An 18425-nucleotide genomic window follows, 5' to 3' on the forward strand; every position below is an offset into this window, starting at 1 on the left:
GAATATAAGCCACATTCACTGTACCACTGGTAACAATTTCCCATCCACTTGAGCAGTTGTTTCCCATGGGTTTAATTACAGCCTTAATTGCTCAGATCTATGCAAAAGGTTCGATGTTGCGCGATAAAGCTCCGATTGCAGATGTTCCGATCGCTTATCCATAAGTAATGATAGAAATAAACTGTTGATTCCATGCGTTTTAACGATAGAATGTAAGTAGAAAGATATGCCACGGCCGAACCTATTGCCATTGGTTCGTTGCACAGTGGATTAGTCAGTTGGGAAAGGGTTGCTTGTCTCATAAAAGAAGATCATCTTAAGAAAATCTTAAGTGGTGTTCAATAGCAATGGCAAACGTTGCTAGCTTTCATGAGCTTTTGAAACCGTTGATAGTTTACTCGAAAATAATAGGAGTAGAAATCTGGACGGCTCCGGGGAAATTTGTCCCAGCATCGTACTACCTGTCAGCTGCGGTGGTGATTTACGTTATCAGCACTGCAAGTACAGTATTCAAGTACAGGAATGATTTACTCTATATTATGAAAGTTCTCGTTACACTAGGTACTGGTGTACAGGTATGATCGAAATTGGTTTAAGAAAGGGACTTAAGCATACGTAAATTATACATAGAGTATCAATTTTTAGCTGTTTTTCAAATTTTTCGTGGGACACGCAAAGGCATACGACGTCAAATTATTAACCGAGAAAATAGAGCTTGAAGTCCTTGAACGATTTCAGAAAGGAACAACGGAAGAGATTGCAGTACTTGATCGGACCGGTCGCTACCTTTGGATCATTATTCGAACTATACGCCTAGCTTGTTTAAGCACTGTTGCTGGATTTGCGTTGTATCCTTTATTTGCTTACTTCACAACAGGAGCAATAGTACCATTGTTGCTGGTCGAGCTGCCTTTCATCGATTGTAACACCACAACGGGATACATTTTGAATGCATTGTTTCAACTAAATCTTCTTTTGTACGGTGTGGCAGGGATCGTATTGGCTGACTTCATGTACGCAATGTGTGCAATTTACGCAATGGCAGCAGCAGATATTTTCATACTGCATCTTGTAGAGCTGGAATCCATGTTAAATGATCCAGTGCATGATAATACAAACAGGTCAGAAATACGAGAAATATGGTTACAGTGTATGTATGATCATCAGCTGGGAAAGTGGTTACCTGGTAAGTGTAACAACTTTCGTTCGTTCTCCATTCTATTCTGTGTACGATGAAGTGTGTTTTGTGTTGTTGTTAGCTTATTGAACGACGCAGAAGACATCTTTGGGCTCCTATGCCTCGCACAGGTGACGATGGGAGTGTTTACCTTATGCGATTGTTTGCTGCTAGTAGTGTTGGTAAGCTCGCCGACATATATTTCCAAATACTTCCGAAATTCGTCGATTCGATATACGGTCCTTCCGCATCAAAACCAATTCAGATGCTTTGGCCACCGATTCAAACTCAAACAAACCATTTTGGATTGAAAATAGCAACAAGATTTTTTTATTTTCAACCATAACATTTCAGACAGACTGGTATCCTACGTACTGTTTTTTCCTGGTTATGTTTACAGAACTTACTTTCTATTTTGTGGTTGGAAATATTGTGGAACTTAAGGTAAGTTAGATATTTTTTCTTGTAAGGTTCATTACTATTAATGGTGTAAGTTGTATTTAACGCAGATTGACGAAGTGTACAATAAAATAACCTCGATGCCGTGGTATAGGTTACCAGTTAAAGAACAGAAAGAGTTTTGCTTTCTCATGGCCAGACAACAGCGTCCCATGATGTTTACAGCATACGGATTTCATCCAATGAATTTTGAGGCATTCATGAGCGTGAGTAGTTTTATCGTTATGAAAAATCAAACTGTCATTTATTCTGCTTGATATTCGTCTATAGGTGTTAAGAGGCTTGTACCAGTTTTTCGTAATGATCATGCAGTACTTTGGATAAAGCATAGTTTTGATGAATGAACATGTCAGAAAGCTCCCGTATGTAAATCTGCATCATTCAAAGAGTGGGTGGCCCTTATCAATACAAAAAACCCAATGCATGGATGTAATAAATTAGCTTGTGTGCTACAGAACACGACTACGAGGTACCAATTTGAGGGGGTGAGCAACGATTGTAGGGTATCTTGATGACAAAATTATTGCAACGTGATGGCGTCGGACCTCCAGGAAGAGTTGAGTTGGGTCGATCGACCGAACAATTGAAGTAACGATCAGCTGACGCACCATGAAACGTCCGGCGACAGACCAATATCCACGACAATGAACCTCTTAATCAAAGGGTTAAATTGGCTAGGTGACTTTTTGGAAGGAATATCCCTTACTAACTTATTGAAGATTTCCCGAACTTGGGAAGCTCTTGAAGAAAATGGAACATTTATTGTAGTAGTTATATAAAGCCTTAATTCAACAATGTATGTTTTATTAACCATTTTCTAAACAATACATTTACGATCTGATCCACTTGATCAAATCTACAAACAACATGGTTATATCTGCATAGACGGCTCCGTTCATTTAGCGTCAGCAGATCGATTCCAGCCTCGATAACTACGTCATCAAACTTGAATCAATGGATGGAAAGCTTTACATTTGTACTGGAAGATGTTGCTGAGAGCCTGTTGATGATTTCAAGAACCTTATGAAGAAATCAAATTGACTTCGTTGAAAGCTTTCAGAGACAGAGATGAATTCAAACACAACAAACACATTTAATGGGTTGAAATAGATTTTATTTTTAACGTGGTGCCGCTCTTCACACTGTTGCACAATTTTCTTAAACACCAACATAAGAACGTTAATTGTAGGGTGAAGTTGAAGGATATTTTGATTCTAGATTGGGAAAAATGAGTTACTTTTAACAGCACCTATTGCACTGGTTGTAAAAATTTCTCATGCATCTGGATAATTGTTTTTCATGGCTTTAATTGCAGTCATGTATAGTTTGCATATGAGTAATGAAGCATTTCACCATACAGCTTTGATTGCAGATGTTCCAATCCATAGTTTATCCATAAATAATGCCGAATGGCGAAAATAAACGGTTGGTTCCACCCCACTAAACAATAGAATGAAAGCGGAATACCTAAACCTCGGGAAACCTTATCGCCATTTGTTCACCGCGCAATGGATTAGTAAGCTGGGAAAGGGTTGCTTCTGTCACAAAAAAGATTTTATCTTAAGAAAATCTTAAGTGTTGTTCAATAGCAATGGCTACCGTTGAAAGCTTTCGTGAGCTTTTGAAACCGTTGATAGTTTACTCGAAAATAATAGGAGTAGAAATCTGGACGGCTCCGGGAAAATTTCTACCAGCATCGTGCTATCTTTCAGTGCAAGTAGTCATTTACCTCATCAGCACTGTATCCACAGTACTCAAGTACAGAGCTGATCCACGACATATAATGAAAGTTCTCGTTACACTAGGTACTGCTCTACAGGTATGTTTGAAACACGCTTAAAGTGCAGGAAAGTATGATGATTATTAGAAAATATCATTTTTCAGCTGTTTTTCAAATTTGTCGTAGCACTTACAAGGGGAAATGATTTAAAGAAACTTAGCGAGAAAATAGAGCGTGAGCTTCTAGAACGATTTCAGAATGGAACAAAGGAAGAAGTTGCAGTACTCGATCGAACTGGTCGCTACCTTTGGATCATCTTTCGAACAATGCGCCTTACAGTTAGTTGTGCTACTGGAACGTTTACGTTGTATCCTTTATTTGCCTATTGGACAATAGGAATAGTGATGCCATTGTTGCTGTATGAACTACCGTATTACGACGGTACGACCATTACAGGATACGTTCTGAATTTGTTGTTCCAGCTAAATCTTCTCGTAACTGGTGTAATGGGTCTTATTTTATCGGACTTCTTGTATGTAATGTTTGCAATGTACGCAATGGCGGCAGCAGATATTTTCATACTGCATCTTGTAGAGCTGGAATCCATGTTAAATGATCCAGTGCAGGATAATACAAACAGGTCAGAAGTACGAGAAATATGGTTACAGTGTATGTATGATCATCAGCTGGCAACGAGGTGAGTAAAACAAAATTTTTTTCGTTCTCCATTTTATTCTGTGTACGATGAAGTGTGTTTTGTGTTGTTGTTAGCTTATTGAACGACGCAGAAGACATCTTTGGGCTCCTATGCCTCGCACAGGTGACGATGGGAGTGTTTACCCTATGCGATTGTATGCTGCTAATAGTATTGGTAAGTTTGAGCCTGAATCTGAGAAATTTGGCTTCTGTTACAAGTAGGTTGTGATGACTCGCTAAGAGACTCTTGAGCTTCGCGTAGTGTTTACTGGTTATAATCACCGTTTAATTCGTCCTTATTTGGTTAAAACCATGTACTAAACATCAAACCATCTGCAAAAGAAGATCTTTTGAAGATTTTATTTTGCAAAATAGACGTATAAGTAACACGACAGCCACTGCCACCTCTGACACGAATTATCCCTTTCAGTTACTTTCCTATAAAATACCTCGTTCTGTATTTGGTTTCCATTAGAAATGGTCCCATTCATACCAAAAAATGAAATTATTACATAAATGATAAAAACGCACTAAGCCAGATAGTTCTAATCCCATCCGGATCGTTCCTCTGTAGTAAACACTAATCATCCAGCTACGTGGTATCAGCATGTGCAATAAGCCATTCGATGGCCAGTACGATCTCACTAAACCAAGTAGAAGACAAAAGACTCACTGCTTTAATTTCTGTGCTAAGTTCGCGTGAAAACATACTTGATTGAATTAATAATTCAGTAGTGAAAGTTACAGAAATAGTTCTATTTTGATAACTCTGTAAACAATGATGCTTGTTGATGTGTTACCGATTTAGGTAACATTATCAAGTTCTACTAAAATCTTAATAATTTAGATGCAATGTTACCGTAAACAGCACCTACTGCATGCCTGGTAAAAAATTCTCATGAATTTGTATAATTGTCTCCCATGGCTTTAATTGCAGTCATAATTGACTCACATAAAATATGTGAGCAGAATATGGCTTAATGAAACTTTTCACCATACAGCTTTGATTGCAGATGTTCCGATCGCTTATTCATAAATAATGATGGAAATCAACTGTTGATTCCACCCATCTCAAGAATAAAATGGAAGTGAAAAGTTATATCACGAGAGAATTTATTGCCATTAGTAAATCATATTGGTACATTGGATAAGTTAGTTGGGAAAGTGTTGCTTGTGTGACAAAACAAGATCATCTCCAGAAGATCTTAAGTGATACTCAAAGCACTTCAGCAATGGCTACCGTTGAAAGCTTTCGTGCACTTTTGAAACCGTTGATCGTTTTCTCGAAAATAATAGGAGTGGAAATGTGGACGGCTCCGGGAAAATTTCTACCAGCATCGTGCTATCTTTCGGTACAAATGGCTATTTACCTCATCAGCACTGTATTTACAGCAGTCAAGTACAGAGCTGATTTACTTCATTTGATGAAAGTTCTCGTTACACTAGGTACTGCTCTACAGGTATGTGTTTGAAACATACTCTTTGAGGAAGAAAAATGTTTGACATTTGCAAACTTTCGTTTGTAGCTTTACGTGAAATTTTTCGTAGCACTTACAAAGGGAATCGATGTAATGCTACTCACAGAAACAATAGAGCGTGAAATTCTGGAACGATATCAGAATGGAACGAAGGAAGAAGTTGCAGTACTCGATCGAACCGGGCGCTACCTTTGGATCATCTATCGAACTATGCGCCTAGTATGTAATGTTACAGCAGTCATCTTTCTGCTGTATCCTTTATTTGCCTATTGGACAATAGGAATAGCAGTGCCGTTCTTGCTCCACGAGCTACCGTACCTTGATTTTACCACCACTACAGGATACGTTCTGAATTTGTTGTTCCAACTAAATCTCATTGTAAACGGTGTAATGGGAGTAATACTGTCTGACTTCTTGTACATAATGTTTGGAATGTACGCAATGGCGGCAGCAGATATTTTCATACTGCATCTCGTAGAACTGGAATCCATGTTAAATGATCCAATGCAGGATAATACAAACAGGCCAGAAGTACGAGGAATATGGGCACAGTGCTTGTACGATCATCAGCTGGCAACCAGGTGAGTTTTAAACCACTTTCGTACGTTCTCGATTGGATTCCTTATACGGTGAAACCTGTTGTGTCTTTTGGTTAGTATATTCAACAACGCAGAAGACGTCTTAGGACTCCAATGCCTCGCACAGGTGACGTTGGGTGTGTTTACCTTATGCGATTGTATGCTGCTAGTAGCGTTGGTAAGTCCACTTTCTTCTTTATGAGCCTGTCGGAAGTGGTATAATTTAAATTTGCTCGAGGTTTGAGTTTAACGAGGTACTGCCCGTTTTTTAAACGTTAACAGCTGGTTCCACTACAACGTTTCTCTTCTTTGTTGGCCCACCGGCTTCAGGCCCACCGGCACTAAAGACGATGTTATAGATACCACGTTAGTTGAATAATCAGTTCTAACTGCGGAAAAACTATCGGGGTTTCGGGATCGTATAAAGACAGTTTTCGGTCGTTTACTTAATTTGGACACAACTGTGCACTGCAATTGAGCATTTTTTTCTGATCGATAAATAGGTTTTAGGTATAAATAGGCTTTGAATAAAAGCTTATCAAGTTCTTGATCAAACAATATTTCATATTCCGTATTTGCATTGACGACAATAGGAACCAAACCTGTAGAAAATAGGAGTAAATACAATGTTTGAATTGTTATTAAAATTATTTTCAATTTGGTTTGAAACCCTAAATCATTTCTGTGGAAGCAGTCAATGAGCTAAAGTTATGCTATGTGGATGCAGTTTTTGTAATTTTTTAAATATTATTTTATCCGTTTTGCAATTGTTTAAAAGAACGTTAAAAACTTTACCATTGCAGCTTTTAATCTTACTAGTCTTTAGCCTACGCCTATTAATCTTAAATAGCACATTATAATTATTTATGATCATTTCATTTCATAATTTAATTCAATCAAGAATCATTCAATTTCAGACAGATTGGTATCCTACGTACTGTTTTTTCCTGGTTATGTTTACGGAACTTTCAATCTATTTTCTCGTTGGAAATATCATTGAGCTTAAGGTTGGTCTATTAAGGCCTTCGTGAGGTTTACTGTTGCTAATTGACTATGTTATACGTTTCACAGATTGATGAAATGTACAATAAAATAATCTCGATGCCGTGGTATAAGTTACCAGCGAAGGCACAAAAAGAGTTTTGCTTTCTCATGGCCAGACAACAGCGTCCCATGATGTTTACAGCGTATGGATTTCATCCAATGAATTTTGAGGCATACATGTCTGTAAGTAGTTTTATATTGTAGGTTGAAAAATGCACGAATGCTGTCAGTTTTCCAGCTCACTGAATGTTTGACGATCATTGCGAAAGCCCGGGTTGAGTGCATTTGCGCACGAATTTAATTGTTAAATAGTACAGTACTTGAAATTATTCTTGATCTTTCATTGTAGGTGCTAAGAGGCTTGTACCAGTTTTTCGTAATGGTTCTGCAGTACGTTGGATAATACATGACTTTGAATGAAAAGTAAATGAATGTACTCAATCAAATCGACATTTTACTAGCGTGACACGAGCACTAATAGTTGCATTAATCGATAGCACTCTAAGAACACCTATTTTGACAAATGTTTAGACAAATCAAAATTCAAAACATCATTCAAGCTCAAATCATTTTTGAAAATGTATGCACATCCAGGTAAAGGGCAGTCGGTAGAACAAATCACCTGCATCGCTCACCACTTACCACCATAACGCTTAGCGTATGTGACCGTGGACGCTTGAACCAATTGTAGAACTAATTCAATTATCAGGTATTCTAAGTGTGTTTTAACGATACCGGTGGGCTACCGCACCGGTCGAAAAACGTTGAGTTTTAGTTGGGAAATGTTGATCAGTGGTGATGGATGTCCGTCAGACGCTTCCTGCTCTTGAGTTATTTTTTTGTCGTCTCTACAAACGGCTGTTTGGTTGTTGTTGTTGAGCTTTGTGTGGTGCACTTGGCGGATTGGGAACTGTTAATGGATCGTGAAACGCCGAACGCACCGAGCCGGTGCCATCAGTCAATGCTTGCCCACGCTGACTCCACCACCACAACGGACGGGGAGATGGCGGAAGATGAGCGAAGGAAATCCCCGAGAGTACGCTGCACCGGACGGACGAGAGTGGATGCGCCCGTCACGGTGCATGCACCGTGGGCAAGTGAAGATACCGATGGTGAAGAGAGCGATTGCCATGACCAACGGCCACCATCGGTCAAGGGTCGGCCCAGTTCGCCCAGATCGCCTACGCCCGCCCGTGATGGGCCCGATGCAGTGCAACGCTATGTCCGGTTGCAGGAAGAGCACGTTGAAGCGTCCGTTTTTGTGCTAACGAACGGGATTGGTTCGACAAGAGCGGAACCGATGCTAGAATCATTGCCCAAGGGTGGTGGGAAATTGACTTTTAATCTAACCCCGGAGCAGCTAGGTGTGCGAAACACGGCGGAACGTACGAACCGTGCTAGGAAATGTTTGGCCGCGGGAGATTACCTTCTTTCTACGGAGAAAATGATCACAAACACAGCCAGTCCCACCGGGGAGGAATGTCCACGGAAGAGTAGCCTCCGGCGTAGCTCGGCGTACAGCAATCAATCGGAGATGGATAAGCAGCTCGCCCTGGACCAACATCCGGATATACTTCCGGGTGGCTGCTCCGGGCTAGCGTGTGAAGAACGTCCAGGACCGGTGGCGGCGACCAGCGCTACCGGTACGGTGAAGATGATGCTGATGATGATACCGTCCGAAGGTGCACGCCCGGAGGATGTCAACGGATCAAGGGCCTCGGTCAGCTCGCGGGCATCGATGGGTGGCCCACGAAGGGCACAACATAAATTTGATGAGATATCGTGAGTACCTAGTGGGACGCGGTCGTTTACTGGTCGGTTCGTTGATGTTTACTTACTTCACCGTTTTGCCACTCGTTCACCCGTTTTCTCGCATGACACGTCCCGGCAACCGGCAATCGTTCTCGTGCACGAGCTGCCGTTACCTTCCGATGGCAGCACAATCTACGACCACTTTCCGACCGAGTTTCTGCCCGAAAAGTTCCGGTGCGGGCTGTGCCAGAAGCTGATGCGGGAGCCACGTGTGCTGGACTGTCTGCACACGTTTTGCCGGCCGTGTTTGGAACGGGCAGCAGCAGCAGCAGCGTCGGTCACGCACGGCCAGGACAGTGCACTGTTCTGGCAGCGCGTCAACGAAAGTGCCAGCTTCGATTGGGACCGTAAGTTTGAGGGGGCCGTTAAAAAGGCTAAACCTCCGGGCTAGCGTCTGTGTGTTAGTGTTGTTTCGTGTGATGCGCCTCCGTCCGTGGGCTTGTGTGTGACTTCGATAAGCAAAGATTTATTGGGGCCACATGTGGAGCACGTTTTGCTATCGGTATGGCTTCGGTCGAAGCACTTGTCTCGTCGTGACGGGGGTGTGTTTTGTTGGTGTAACGCTTGCCGTTGCTTTTAGCGTGGCCAAACTATCGCTTGGCACAAAATAAACAAATAGTTGAAGGGTTTTTGTTGTGTGATTTTCACGTAAAAAGTTGCCGTGGATGTGTATAATTAGTTGTTTGAATGTGATTTGTGGATACAATTAGTGTGTTTGTGTGTCAACTTGTTTAGTTTGGTGTGATTGAAGTGCTCCTCATTTCTTTCTGTGGTTGTATTTCTATGTTTTTTTTTAAATGTATGTATGTATTGTTCTGCTGTTTATTTTATGTAGGTGCCTCGTGACTTGTATAATTTTTAAAACACAATTGATAGAATAATTTATTAGTACACCGATTTATCTATTCTTTGTAGATTATTACATAGTTATTTTTCTTGGCTTAACGAACTCTCTCTAAAGTCATGTTGGCCGCCCATCGAATGGCTTGCTAGACTTGCCGGTAGCACGTAGTTCAATAGAACAGTCCTCACTATGGGGGGAGTCGTATCCCGTAACCGTAATCGGATTTGAACCCCGGTCTTGCCGATAAGGACCGGCTCCGTTATCGCCTACGCCACCAGGCCGCCCCAAGCATTTCATAGTTACTTTTTGGTTTGGACCTGCTGCAGAAATGAGCAATACCGGTCACGGTTGAGCACTGTCGTCTGCTCATCCAACATGAGGATTCATCAATGACTTCACTTCCTGTCTAGCTGCGCCTATTACGCTTTTTCGATCAAAGATTATTAACAGTGACATTTTTCTTTTATTGTGATACAGTTCAAACTAACGAAAAAGACGCCGAAGATGGTAAAGCGATAAACAATAACGCTCCCTCACTGTTTGGCACCATCGGGGAGTCACGTTTCGACCAGCTGCGCGCCTCCTTTCAGAGTTTTCGTGAGCAAAACTGTTTGCGATCGCCGGTAAAGACAGACAAGGTAGTTACTTTCACCTTGACAGTACACAGCTTGTGTGCGTTTCTTTGCAGGTTGCACCAAAATGCAGTAAATTAATAGATTTTTGTGGGGTTTTGTTTCACAAGCAATCACTAAGCATATGGAATGATTGTTCCTACAATGTTAAGGAAAAGTGCAAAAGAAAAAATCCTTACTTAGGTTGTGTTACGTTTGATCCAAGCTGTGCAAGACATACCCAAAATGGGGATAGTGATCGTGTAACATGCAGCGTATAGTTTAAAGCTCATCCGCACAAAATGAATAGCTCTCAATTTGCGCTCCACTTTATGCGGTGTAGTGTCGTCCAAAGAAAGCAATGATGACACACACATTCTGGGTGAACACATATTTCTGGAAAGCACCGGTACCAAGCAGGTGTCATCGTTACCAGGCACATCCTTCAAAAGCATATTTCCAAGGCAGCAACGGTATCGTGCTACGAGAGCGATCAGCGAGTTGTTACGTCCCTACCATGTGTCTTACCCGATGCTCACCCATCCGCGTTTTCTCTTACCGCTTGCAGGGCAGGGAAAAAGTTAAGGCCAAGGTAATATATGGTGACAGCGAAAAAGTTCTCGTCTGTCCCACCTGTAACCATCCGACGGAGCTGCCGGCCGGACCGGGCGGTGTTGGCCAACTGCCGCAGCACTTTGTGCTCGCAAGGAAAATCGAGAACATCATTTCGCAGCATGTGCCGTCTCCGGTCTCCTCCCGGCCCGGCTCGCCCACCAGCTGTGCATCATCAATCGCATTGGCGCTGTGCGAGTTATGCTCTGACGAGGTTACGGTAAGTCATACATGACGTGGGGAATATTCCTGGAAAAAGGATATCAGTTTTACACCTTGTTTGGTCCCATGGTGCCATGATGGGGAAAGGGTGCATACCGAGCGGATGTGATATGCGCCGAGGGTGAAACGAAAACATCGGATTGGATTGGATTGGAGTGAGTGGCTCAAAGTTTTGGCATTTATCATTCAATGCATGAAGTTTTATGTTTGCCGGTTTTGTGTTTTTATTTGTTGCACCCATTTACCATACGGGCAGTTTGTGGTTGTTGATCTTTGTAGGTTATTTTGTTGATAAATGTGAAGGATATTGCTGCTTGAAAACGAGTTCTAGATATTTACACGCAGTACCACTTTGTTTACGGGTCCAACGCTAACTTGTTGGTTTTTTGTAAGAGAATAGAGCTGAACTGTTTATTGGCAAACAATTTGTGAGGAAAAATAATTTGTGAAACTTTCCACACATAGATATGCATGCTAAAAGCGACACGTTGCTATTTTATAAAGTGATTTGAATGAAAATCAAAATATTCTTCCACGAATGTGCTTCAGATTGTGTTTATGAATGGTTGTAAGGGCAGGTAGTTTTTTACAAACTCAATAAAACATATCATTCTAATTGTTTTAATGACAGTGTGAAAAACAACACTCATCATTGACTGGTTTTAAGGAGATTCAATCGTTGGCACGTTTGAATAACTCCTAAAAATGTTTTGAATGTACAGCAAATTACAGAGTTTCGTTCCATATAATGGAAATCTTCAACCACTAAGTGGAGCTTTTTTAATAAATCGTCAATAAAGCAAGTTTTTTGAGAAAATTTGCAAACATATAGTGGAACCATGCGTTCAGTTTATGGAAATCAGCTGTTTCGGTTCAGCGTTTGCTAATTCCATATTAAACCGGCCAAATAAGAAATGTCATCTAATTGTATGTTTGCATCAGCCTGCCGTTAGTTATTCATATTTGCTCGGGTTTCTCGAGAAAACTAGTAGGAAAAGTTGTTTAATTAATGCTTTTTCGACCAAAACTGATTCTCAAAGTCAACAGCGTAGTAAAGAAAGTGTTAAAAATGTTTGAAAATTAAAAAGAAATTACAAACAAAAACCAAATAAATTTGAAAAGTCATCTCGAAAACTTATAACCGCCAGACTTGTTATTGCTGTGGCAAAGCACTGTCCGCTTAAGCTTTATTTCATTTTCTAAACCACTAATCTTTCATCATCACTTCACTCGCAATCCAATTTCATTGAAACGGGGTCAGCGGTCAGCGGAACCAATTTCAACCGCAATACCGAACCCCTAACACCGCGATACTGTTCTCGGTTCAATTTCGTCACCCCCTTTTCCGATCGCGATATTTGTCACCATTTGTTTTGTGTTTTTTGCCGTGGTTTTTTTTCCTTCTCCGTCAGCCCGAGCTTGAACGTACAATTTTATGGAATTATATTTCACATCTCTTTCGAACCAGCTAAATCCCCGGCTTCGGAATCCATCGCTTCCATCCAACGGCGAAATGCGCAACAGTGTTTTGCTCATGGTTCAATTTTCACGCGCCTTAGTCGAGTTAAAAACTAATTCGATTTTCCCCGCTTTTTTATTTTTATTCCACATTCCCACGCCACGAAACGTTGGCCGACTGGCGCCCGGCTACAAATTCGCTGGACACAACGAAACACAAAAACAAATTGAAACCACTGTGCATCTGCGTTCCCGGTAACTATTGCATTGATTTTCAGCAGGCAACTGCGTCCTGTCAAACGTGTGCCCTGAAGCTGTGCAACTTTTGTAAGGAAGCGCACAGGCGGCAACGCGGCACGGCCTCGCACGGTATCGTGCGGCTTGGCGTCGGGCTGAACGAGTTGATGAAAGTTCGGCCCCAGCGGTGGGCAACCAGCGTCCCGGGGGAGTCGGAGCCGGTGCCGCGCTCGATTAAATGTCCGATGCATCCGGAACATCAATTAAACCTATTCTGCACCAGTTGCCACCAGGTGATCTGTGGCGAGTGTAGTACGCTGCTGCACCGGGACCACCGCTGCACGACGGTGGCACGGGCCGGCAAAGTGTACGGACGCTTTGTGCGCGGTGCCATCGAGCAGACGCGTCCCCTCGAGGACTATGCGCTTCAGTCGGTCGGACGGCTGAACGATTTGACCGTGCGGATCAACGGTCGCTGCGAGGCGGTCCAGCAGGAGGTGGATGCGTTCGTGGACGAGTACGTGGCCGCCCTCGAGGAGCATCGGCGTGCGTTGGCGGAGCAGATCGGTAACATCCGTCAGGCAAAGATGGAGATGATTATGGCACAGAAACTGGACCTAGGTAAGAAGTTTTGGACGGGTTGAGAAGCAATTTGCAAAATTTGAAGATTAACCAACTCCCGCGTGACGGTGGTGACTGTCCGGGCAAATGAAACCATTTGCCCGGAACGTTCAGAAGACATGTGAGACATGCCGTTACGATACAATGGTGAGAGTAAAGTGATGGAATGACGTAAAATGAAACTGTAATTAAACAACCCATTTAGGTGGGTGAACCGTTTTTCTGCGAAACTTTATTTTTACCATTTGGACGAAAACGGTCGAGTAATTTGTAATGGAGTTGTATGTAATTTAAGGATATACATTTTGATTGCCTGTTTTCTGTGAGTATCTTTTAATTGTACGAATCATTATGCAGTGTACCTGTTTTTTGTATGATCATGTTCATAATTGTTAGTAATGACTGAGGAAGGCTTATTTATTACTGTTTAATGAGTGTGTATGCCGAATGTTCAGTGGAGGAGTGTAAAGTGCACAGTTATTTCAGTGAATTCTTATGTTAATCAGCTGTGTAGAGATCATGTAAAAAGCTCATTCGACTGTCATTTTCTTGTTTTAGTTCTTTAATACTTGTTGATCTGAATATTTTTTCTAAGAATTATTTGAGTTGCTTTAATGAAAACTAATAGAAAAATACATCGATCAGTTGTTTGAAACTTTAACTTTAAGTTAAAAAGTTTATTTTCTTGGCGCTTAGGTTCAATTACCTACACGGTAGCGTTACAAATCTTTGCATCACCTGCTGGACAATCGGACTTTGAGGTTGTAGTGCGAAAAAAGAAGAGGAACTTAACATTCTGCTTAGTTCTACATCGATATTGAATAACGAATTCCAAGAATATACAATAAAAGTGCAGGCTAATACACCTGGCTTGGCCTGTTCTTGCTCACTAAAAAAATAACGCATGCATCTAATCTATTCGACACGCAAAGAATATCGTCTCCGAAGTGCGCGTATTGTTCTTTGGATGAAACCGTGGTTCGCTTCATGTCCTAGGGTCGCTTCAGCATGGATAATGATGCAGCAAGCAATACAAACCGCAGTTCCAAATGAGGTACTTAGGTACAACGATTTACATACTCCTATTTTAGGCGGAGGTTTTTGCAAATGATATCATCCACATCGCTGGAATCAACGATGCTGTGATTGACGTAAATATATTGAACCTTTATTTGTAATTATGTTATTTCTGTAATATTCAACACACACCCACAAAATGAACTTTGAAAATCCCCCGGTCACCAGGAATAATAGTATTTAAAAATATAATTGTTAAAACAATGTTCTACCAGGTTTGAAAAATTCAAAAATATTTTAATAGAAAGACTAGATTTACATTTCAAGTCGATGAAAATTGGTTTAGCTACTCGTAAAGGTAGTAACTACCATGCTTATTTGAATTAAATCAGTTTATAAAATACTTTTTTCCAGTTTTGAAACATACAGCATTTCTCGATTTAAAGTACGGCAGTGATTTCTGGACCCACTAGTTGCTTCTTTATCGATAACCGTAACGTATTTTAAATGTAGCTTCCATTTTCCATTTTCCACAGAATGTCGTTCCCAGAATGCTCGTGCTGCGATCGAATTTGCCGAGGAACTGCTAGCAGAGGGTAGTGATGTGGAAAATCTACTATTTGTCAGCATACTACTGAAGCGGTTTGAGGAATGCCTCAAACCGACCCGAACGCTCGATAGCACCGTAACCGATACGATACAGTTTCTGGCCGACGAGGAAGCACCGACCGTACGTGTACAGACCGGTGTCCCATTGTTTGGCATTGTGACCACACAGAAAGCCGACCCACGGCAAAGCGGCATCGAACATTCGGCAGGCGAGCTGGCCACACTAAAGGCACACAAGCGCGTCCAGCTGACGCTGGTAGTGCGGGACTACGAAGGTCGGCGCCTCGGGCACGGTGGCATTACCGTGCAAACTGATCTCCGTTTTCGAGACGACGACGATCACTCGGTTGCGATGGCTATCGTTGATAATCGGGATGGGTCCTACGGGCTGACGTTTGTCCCACCACGCCCCGGTGTAATGCATCTGACGCTGTTTGTCGATGGGAAAATGTTGGAGGTGTGTGGCGTTTTCCGTACTCGGATGCGTGTGGGTAATATGTTTGACTTGTCGCACTTTGCAGGAATGTCCAGTTGTATTGCGTATTCACAAGCTAAGGCCTCACTACGGTGTGTATCATTGCTGCTCGTTCTGTTCCAGCGGTGGTTCCAAGGGCGGTGGTACGTGCGCTTGTGGAAGCATCATGCCCGGAGGATATCGAGGCTGCGGTCACGGACACGAGGGCCATCCCGGACAGCGCCACTGGTCGTGCTGCGGGAGTCTGCAGGAGTACTCCGACTGTACGGCCACGGCCGGGAAGGATACACAGCGAAAAGGATAAAAAGAAGAAGTGAAGACCCGATCTGCCATCTGGCGGGAAAATTTATAAACCTAACGAAATGAAAAAGCGGTTCGCGGTGTTCGTGTTCGGATTTTGTGTGGCGCATGTGTAAAAGAGGCCAGCGGGGAAAGTTTACTTGTTCGGAAAAGCTCACCCGATAGTGTTTTCTTTACATACACATACACACACACACGCACGCACACGCATACTCGTAAAAATACAAACTAAGTCCTATTTCTTATTTCAAATCATCAGATAGCACCAGTCGAGTAGCGGCATTCGTTCTTTATGAACGCGTGTGATCCAGTCACACGAGTTTGTCCGCTGAATGCTTTCGCGTACGACGAGTTTAATGCAATAAATTGTGTTCATTGTTCACCAGTATACCCGGTCATATTTGTTTTGTCTACTTTCGGCATGTGTCGCACTCAAGCCGACCAAATACGTGTCCCGCGATACGGCAAGAATTATTATCCACCATCCAGAAAAGCCGCAATTCCCAAAATGCATCCCAATAGATTATTGAAACAAAGGGAAATAAACTATCAATCCTCCGTCCCGTATTGTGACAGGCGAAGCGTTTAGAGGACCATCGGAAAGTTGGTTTTGTTGCACGGTGGGATAAGGGCTTTCACAAAAAAAAAAAAACGGAATCCACAATGAGTACAGAGTAAATACGTTAAATCAAATGAGCACTTGGCAAATTTGTTCGACTTCTGTTATGACTGGAAGGAGAAGGGGGGAGGGGGGGGGGGAAATGAGCGTAAAAAAGTGTAATTGATTTAGTCGATTCTAGTTCGTTTTTGACTGCAAGTTTTTTGTTTGCTTAGCTCAGATTATTTAGCGCATCGAGCATTAAATGATTGGAGTGTGATAAATAATACCATCGGAGCACGGTACTTGGCGCAACGTGCATCAATAAATAATAGGGCAGTAGTTTGATTTAATATTTACTACTGCAAATGGGTAGATTATGGTGTGATACAGAGTTTTGTTTGTTGAGCGAGGTAAATTGATGTGGAGGAGAATGTTACCAGATTAATGGTATTGTAAGCCAACGGCAATATACCGCTGCGTACTGGTTCATGTTGTTATCAATGAGTACAAAGTCAAATTGATGTTTGTATGATAGTTTATTTTTAATTCACTGTTAAAAGTACATTTTTATTATGCAATAAACAATAGATGGCAAACAACTTGTTTTTTCAGTGCACGGTAAAGGTATTACTACAATCATGAAGTTGTCCATCATATTCTCTTCGACAAAGCAATTATTAAAATATGAAAGCAGCAAAAAAAAAAGTTCCTTATTGATTGCTTCGAGTACGAATCAAATCATACTTATTAATTATCTATTCCTGGAGAGCCTGGTGTTAGCTTGATACAAATTTAATCCTAACTCATGTTTTAGTTTTGCTAACGACCATGAAAATTAACTTGAATTAGAGGCAAAATCTGCGAATTTCTGCTCTGAAAATGCCGGCTACTAATATCGCTTGGCCGTCCTACAAGAATAAAAAAACCGGCTTATTACTATAGATGGAACATTTCAGCTTGAAAATAATGCATGTGATATCATAGCAACAAGCTTTAGCTGAGCTTATTTTGGCGCTTAGGATATACAGAGGACAGGACAACATATATAACATATATTGACATCAACAAAGAACTGTAATGGAGAACATAGGTTAAAGAGTCAATACTTTAAATTTTAGTTTTATAGCAAGGGCCCAACGATGACCCTGTCTGTAACGGCACCGATCACCATAAACCTGCAACGGGCTATCAAATCTCGTCCAAATCGTCTCTTCAAGCACTGGATTGACAAAATCAAACCAAGAGAGTCCGTCTCAGTACTGGCCCAATACCTCTGCTGGTAGTTGAGCAAAAGACGAAACAAATTTTAATACTTCAACCATTGTTTTCTCCATGTTTTTTCCCGCCAAAAACAGTGCCAATTCGGAAGGTTTTTGCTGCACTATCGAATGCTGCTGAAGCCGTGGATCGGTATGAAAATGATTGGGATTCCGCCGAGGGACTAATTGATCAAATATTTCATCCCACTCACGTCCACCCAGTGGGCAAGGGTGTACGGAACAGTAAATAAAAAAAAAACATTCCGTTTTTCCTCATTTACGCTCGTCACGTTGAATGGTGGGAGCAAAAAAAAAATGCTCATCCTCCCATCCCTATGCGCGTTTTGCTTTTGTTTTGCACTTCCGCAATAATGTTTTTCCATGTTGCGTTTCTAATGTTATTTTGGCTTCGTTTTGAACGTTCCTTCGGTTTCGTTTTAATGTAGCATAATTTATCGAAGTTTGTGTACTTTGCGTACCGTTCAGCACGTGGGTCCATGGTGATGGTGTGTGAGCGCCAAGTGGGAGGAAGCACACAAATTTACCGTGTCCATTGGGAGGTTCGAAATTTATGATGCTTCCCTGTTTGCAAGCG

General features: G+C 41.8%; 4 protein-coding genes across 4 annotated transcripts in view; all 4 read left to right on the forward strand.

The window, feature by feature from the left end:
- LOC126563720 (neural-cadherin) overlaps positions 1 to 18425 on the forward strand; it is a 678265-nt gene that overhangs the window by 95390 nt on the left and 564450 nt on the right. The window lies entirely within an intron of this gene.
- Positions 348 to 1960, forward strand: LOC126564942 (putative odorant receptor 83c). Its single transcript, XM_050222070.1, has 6 exons — positions 348 to 575; positions 646 to 1178; positions 1260 to 1359; positions 1532 to 1621; positions 1687 to 1842; positions 1907 to 1960. Exons 1-6 carry the CDS (start codon positions 348 to 350, stop codon positions 1958 to 1960), a joined length of 1161 nt encoding a protein of 386 aa, XP_050078027.1.
- Positions 5285 to 7555, forward strand: LOC126564943 (putative odorant receptor 83c). The gene is made up of 6 exons (XM_050222071.1): positions 5285 to 5512; positions 5579 to 6111; positions 6187 to 6286; positions 7026 to 7115; positions 7180 to 7335; positions 7502 to 7555. Exons 1-6 carry the CDS (start codon positions 5285 to 5287, stop codon positions 7553 to 7555), a joined length of 1161 nt encoding a protein of 386 aa, XP_050078028.1.
- Positions 8069 to 15974, forward strand: LOC126560442 (tripartite motif-containing protein 45). Its single transcript, XM_050216402.1, has 7 exons — positions 8069 to 8934; positions 9091 to 9311; positions 10286 to 10446; positions 10988 to 11251; positions 12993 to 13569; positions 15123 to 15652; positions 15717 to 15974. Exons 1-7 carry the CDS (start codon positions 8069 to 8071, stop codon positions 15972 to 15974), a joined length of 2877 nt encoding a protein of 958 aa, XP_050072359.1.

The sequence above is a fragment of the Anopheles maculipalpis genome, chromosome 3RL (assembly GCF_943734695.1).
Source record: "Anopheles maculipalpis chromosome 3RL, idAnoMacuDA_375_x, whole genome shotgun sequence".
Taxonomy (NCBI): domain Eukaryota; kingdom Metazoa; phylum Arthropoda; class Insecta; order Diptera; family Culicidae; genus Anopheles; species Anopheles maculipalpis.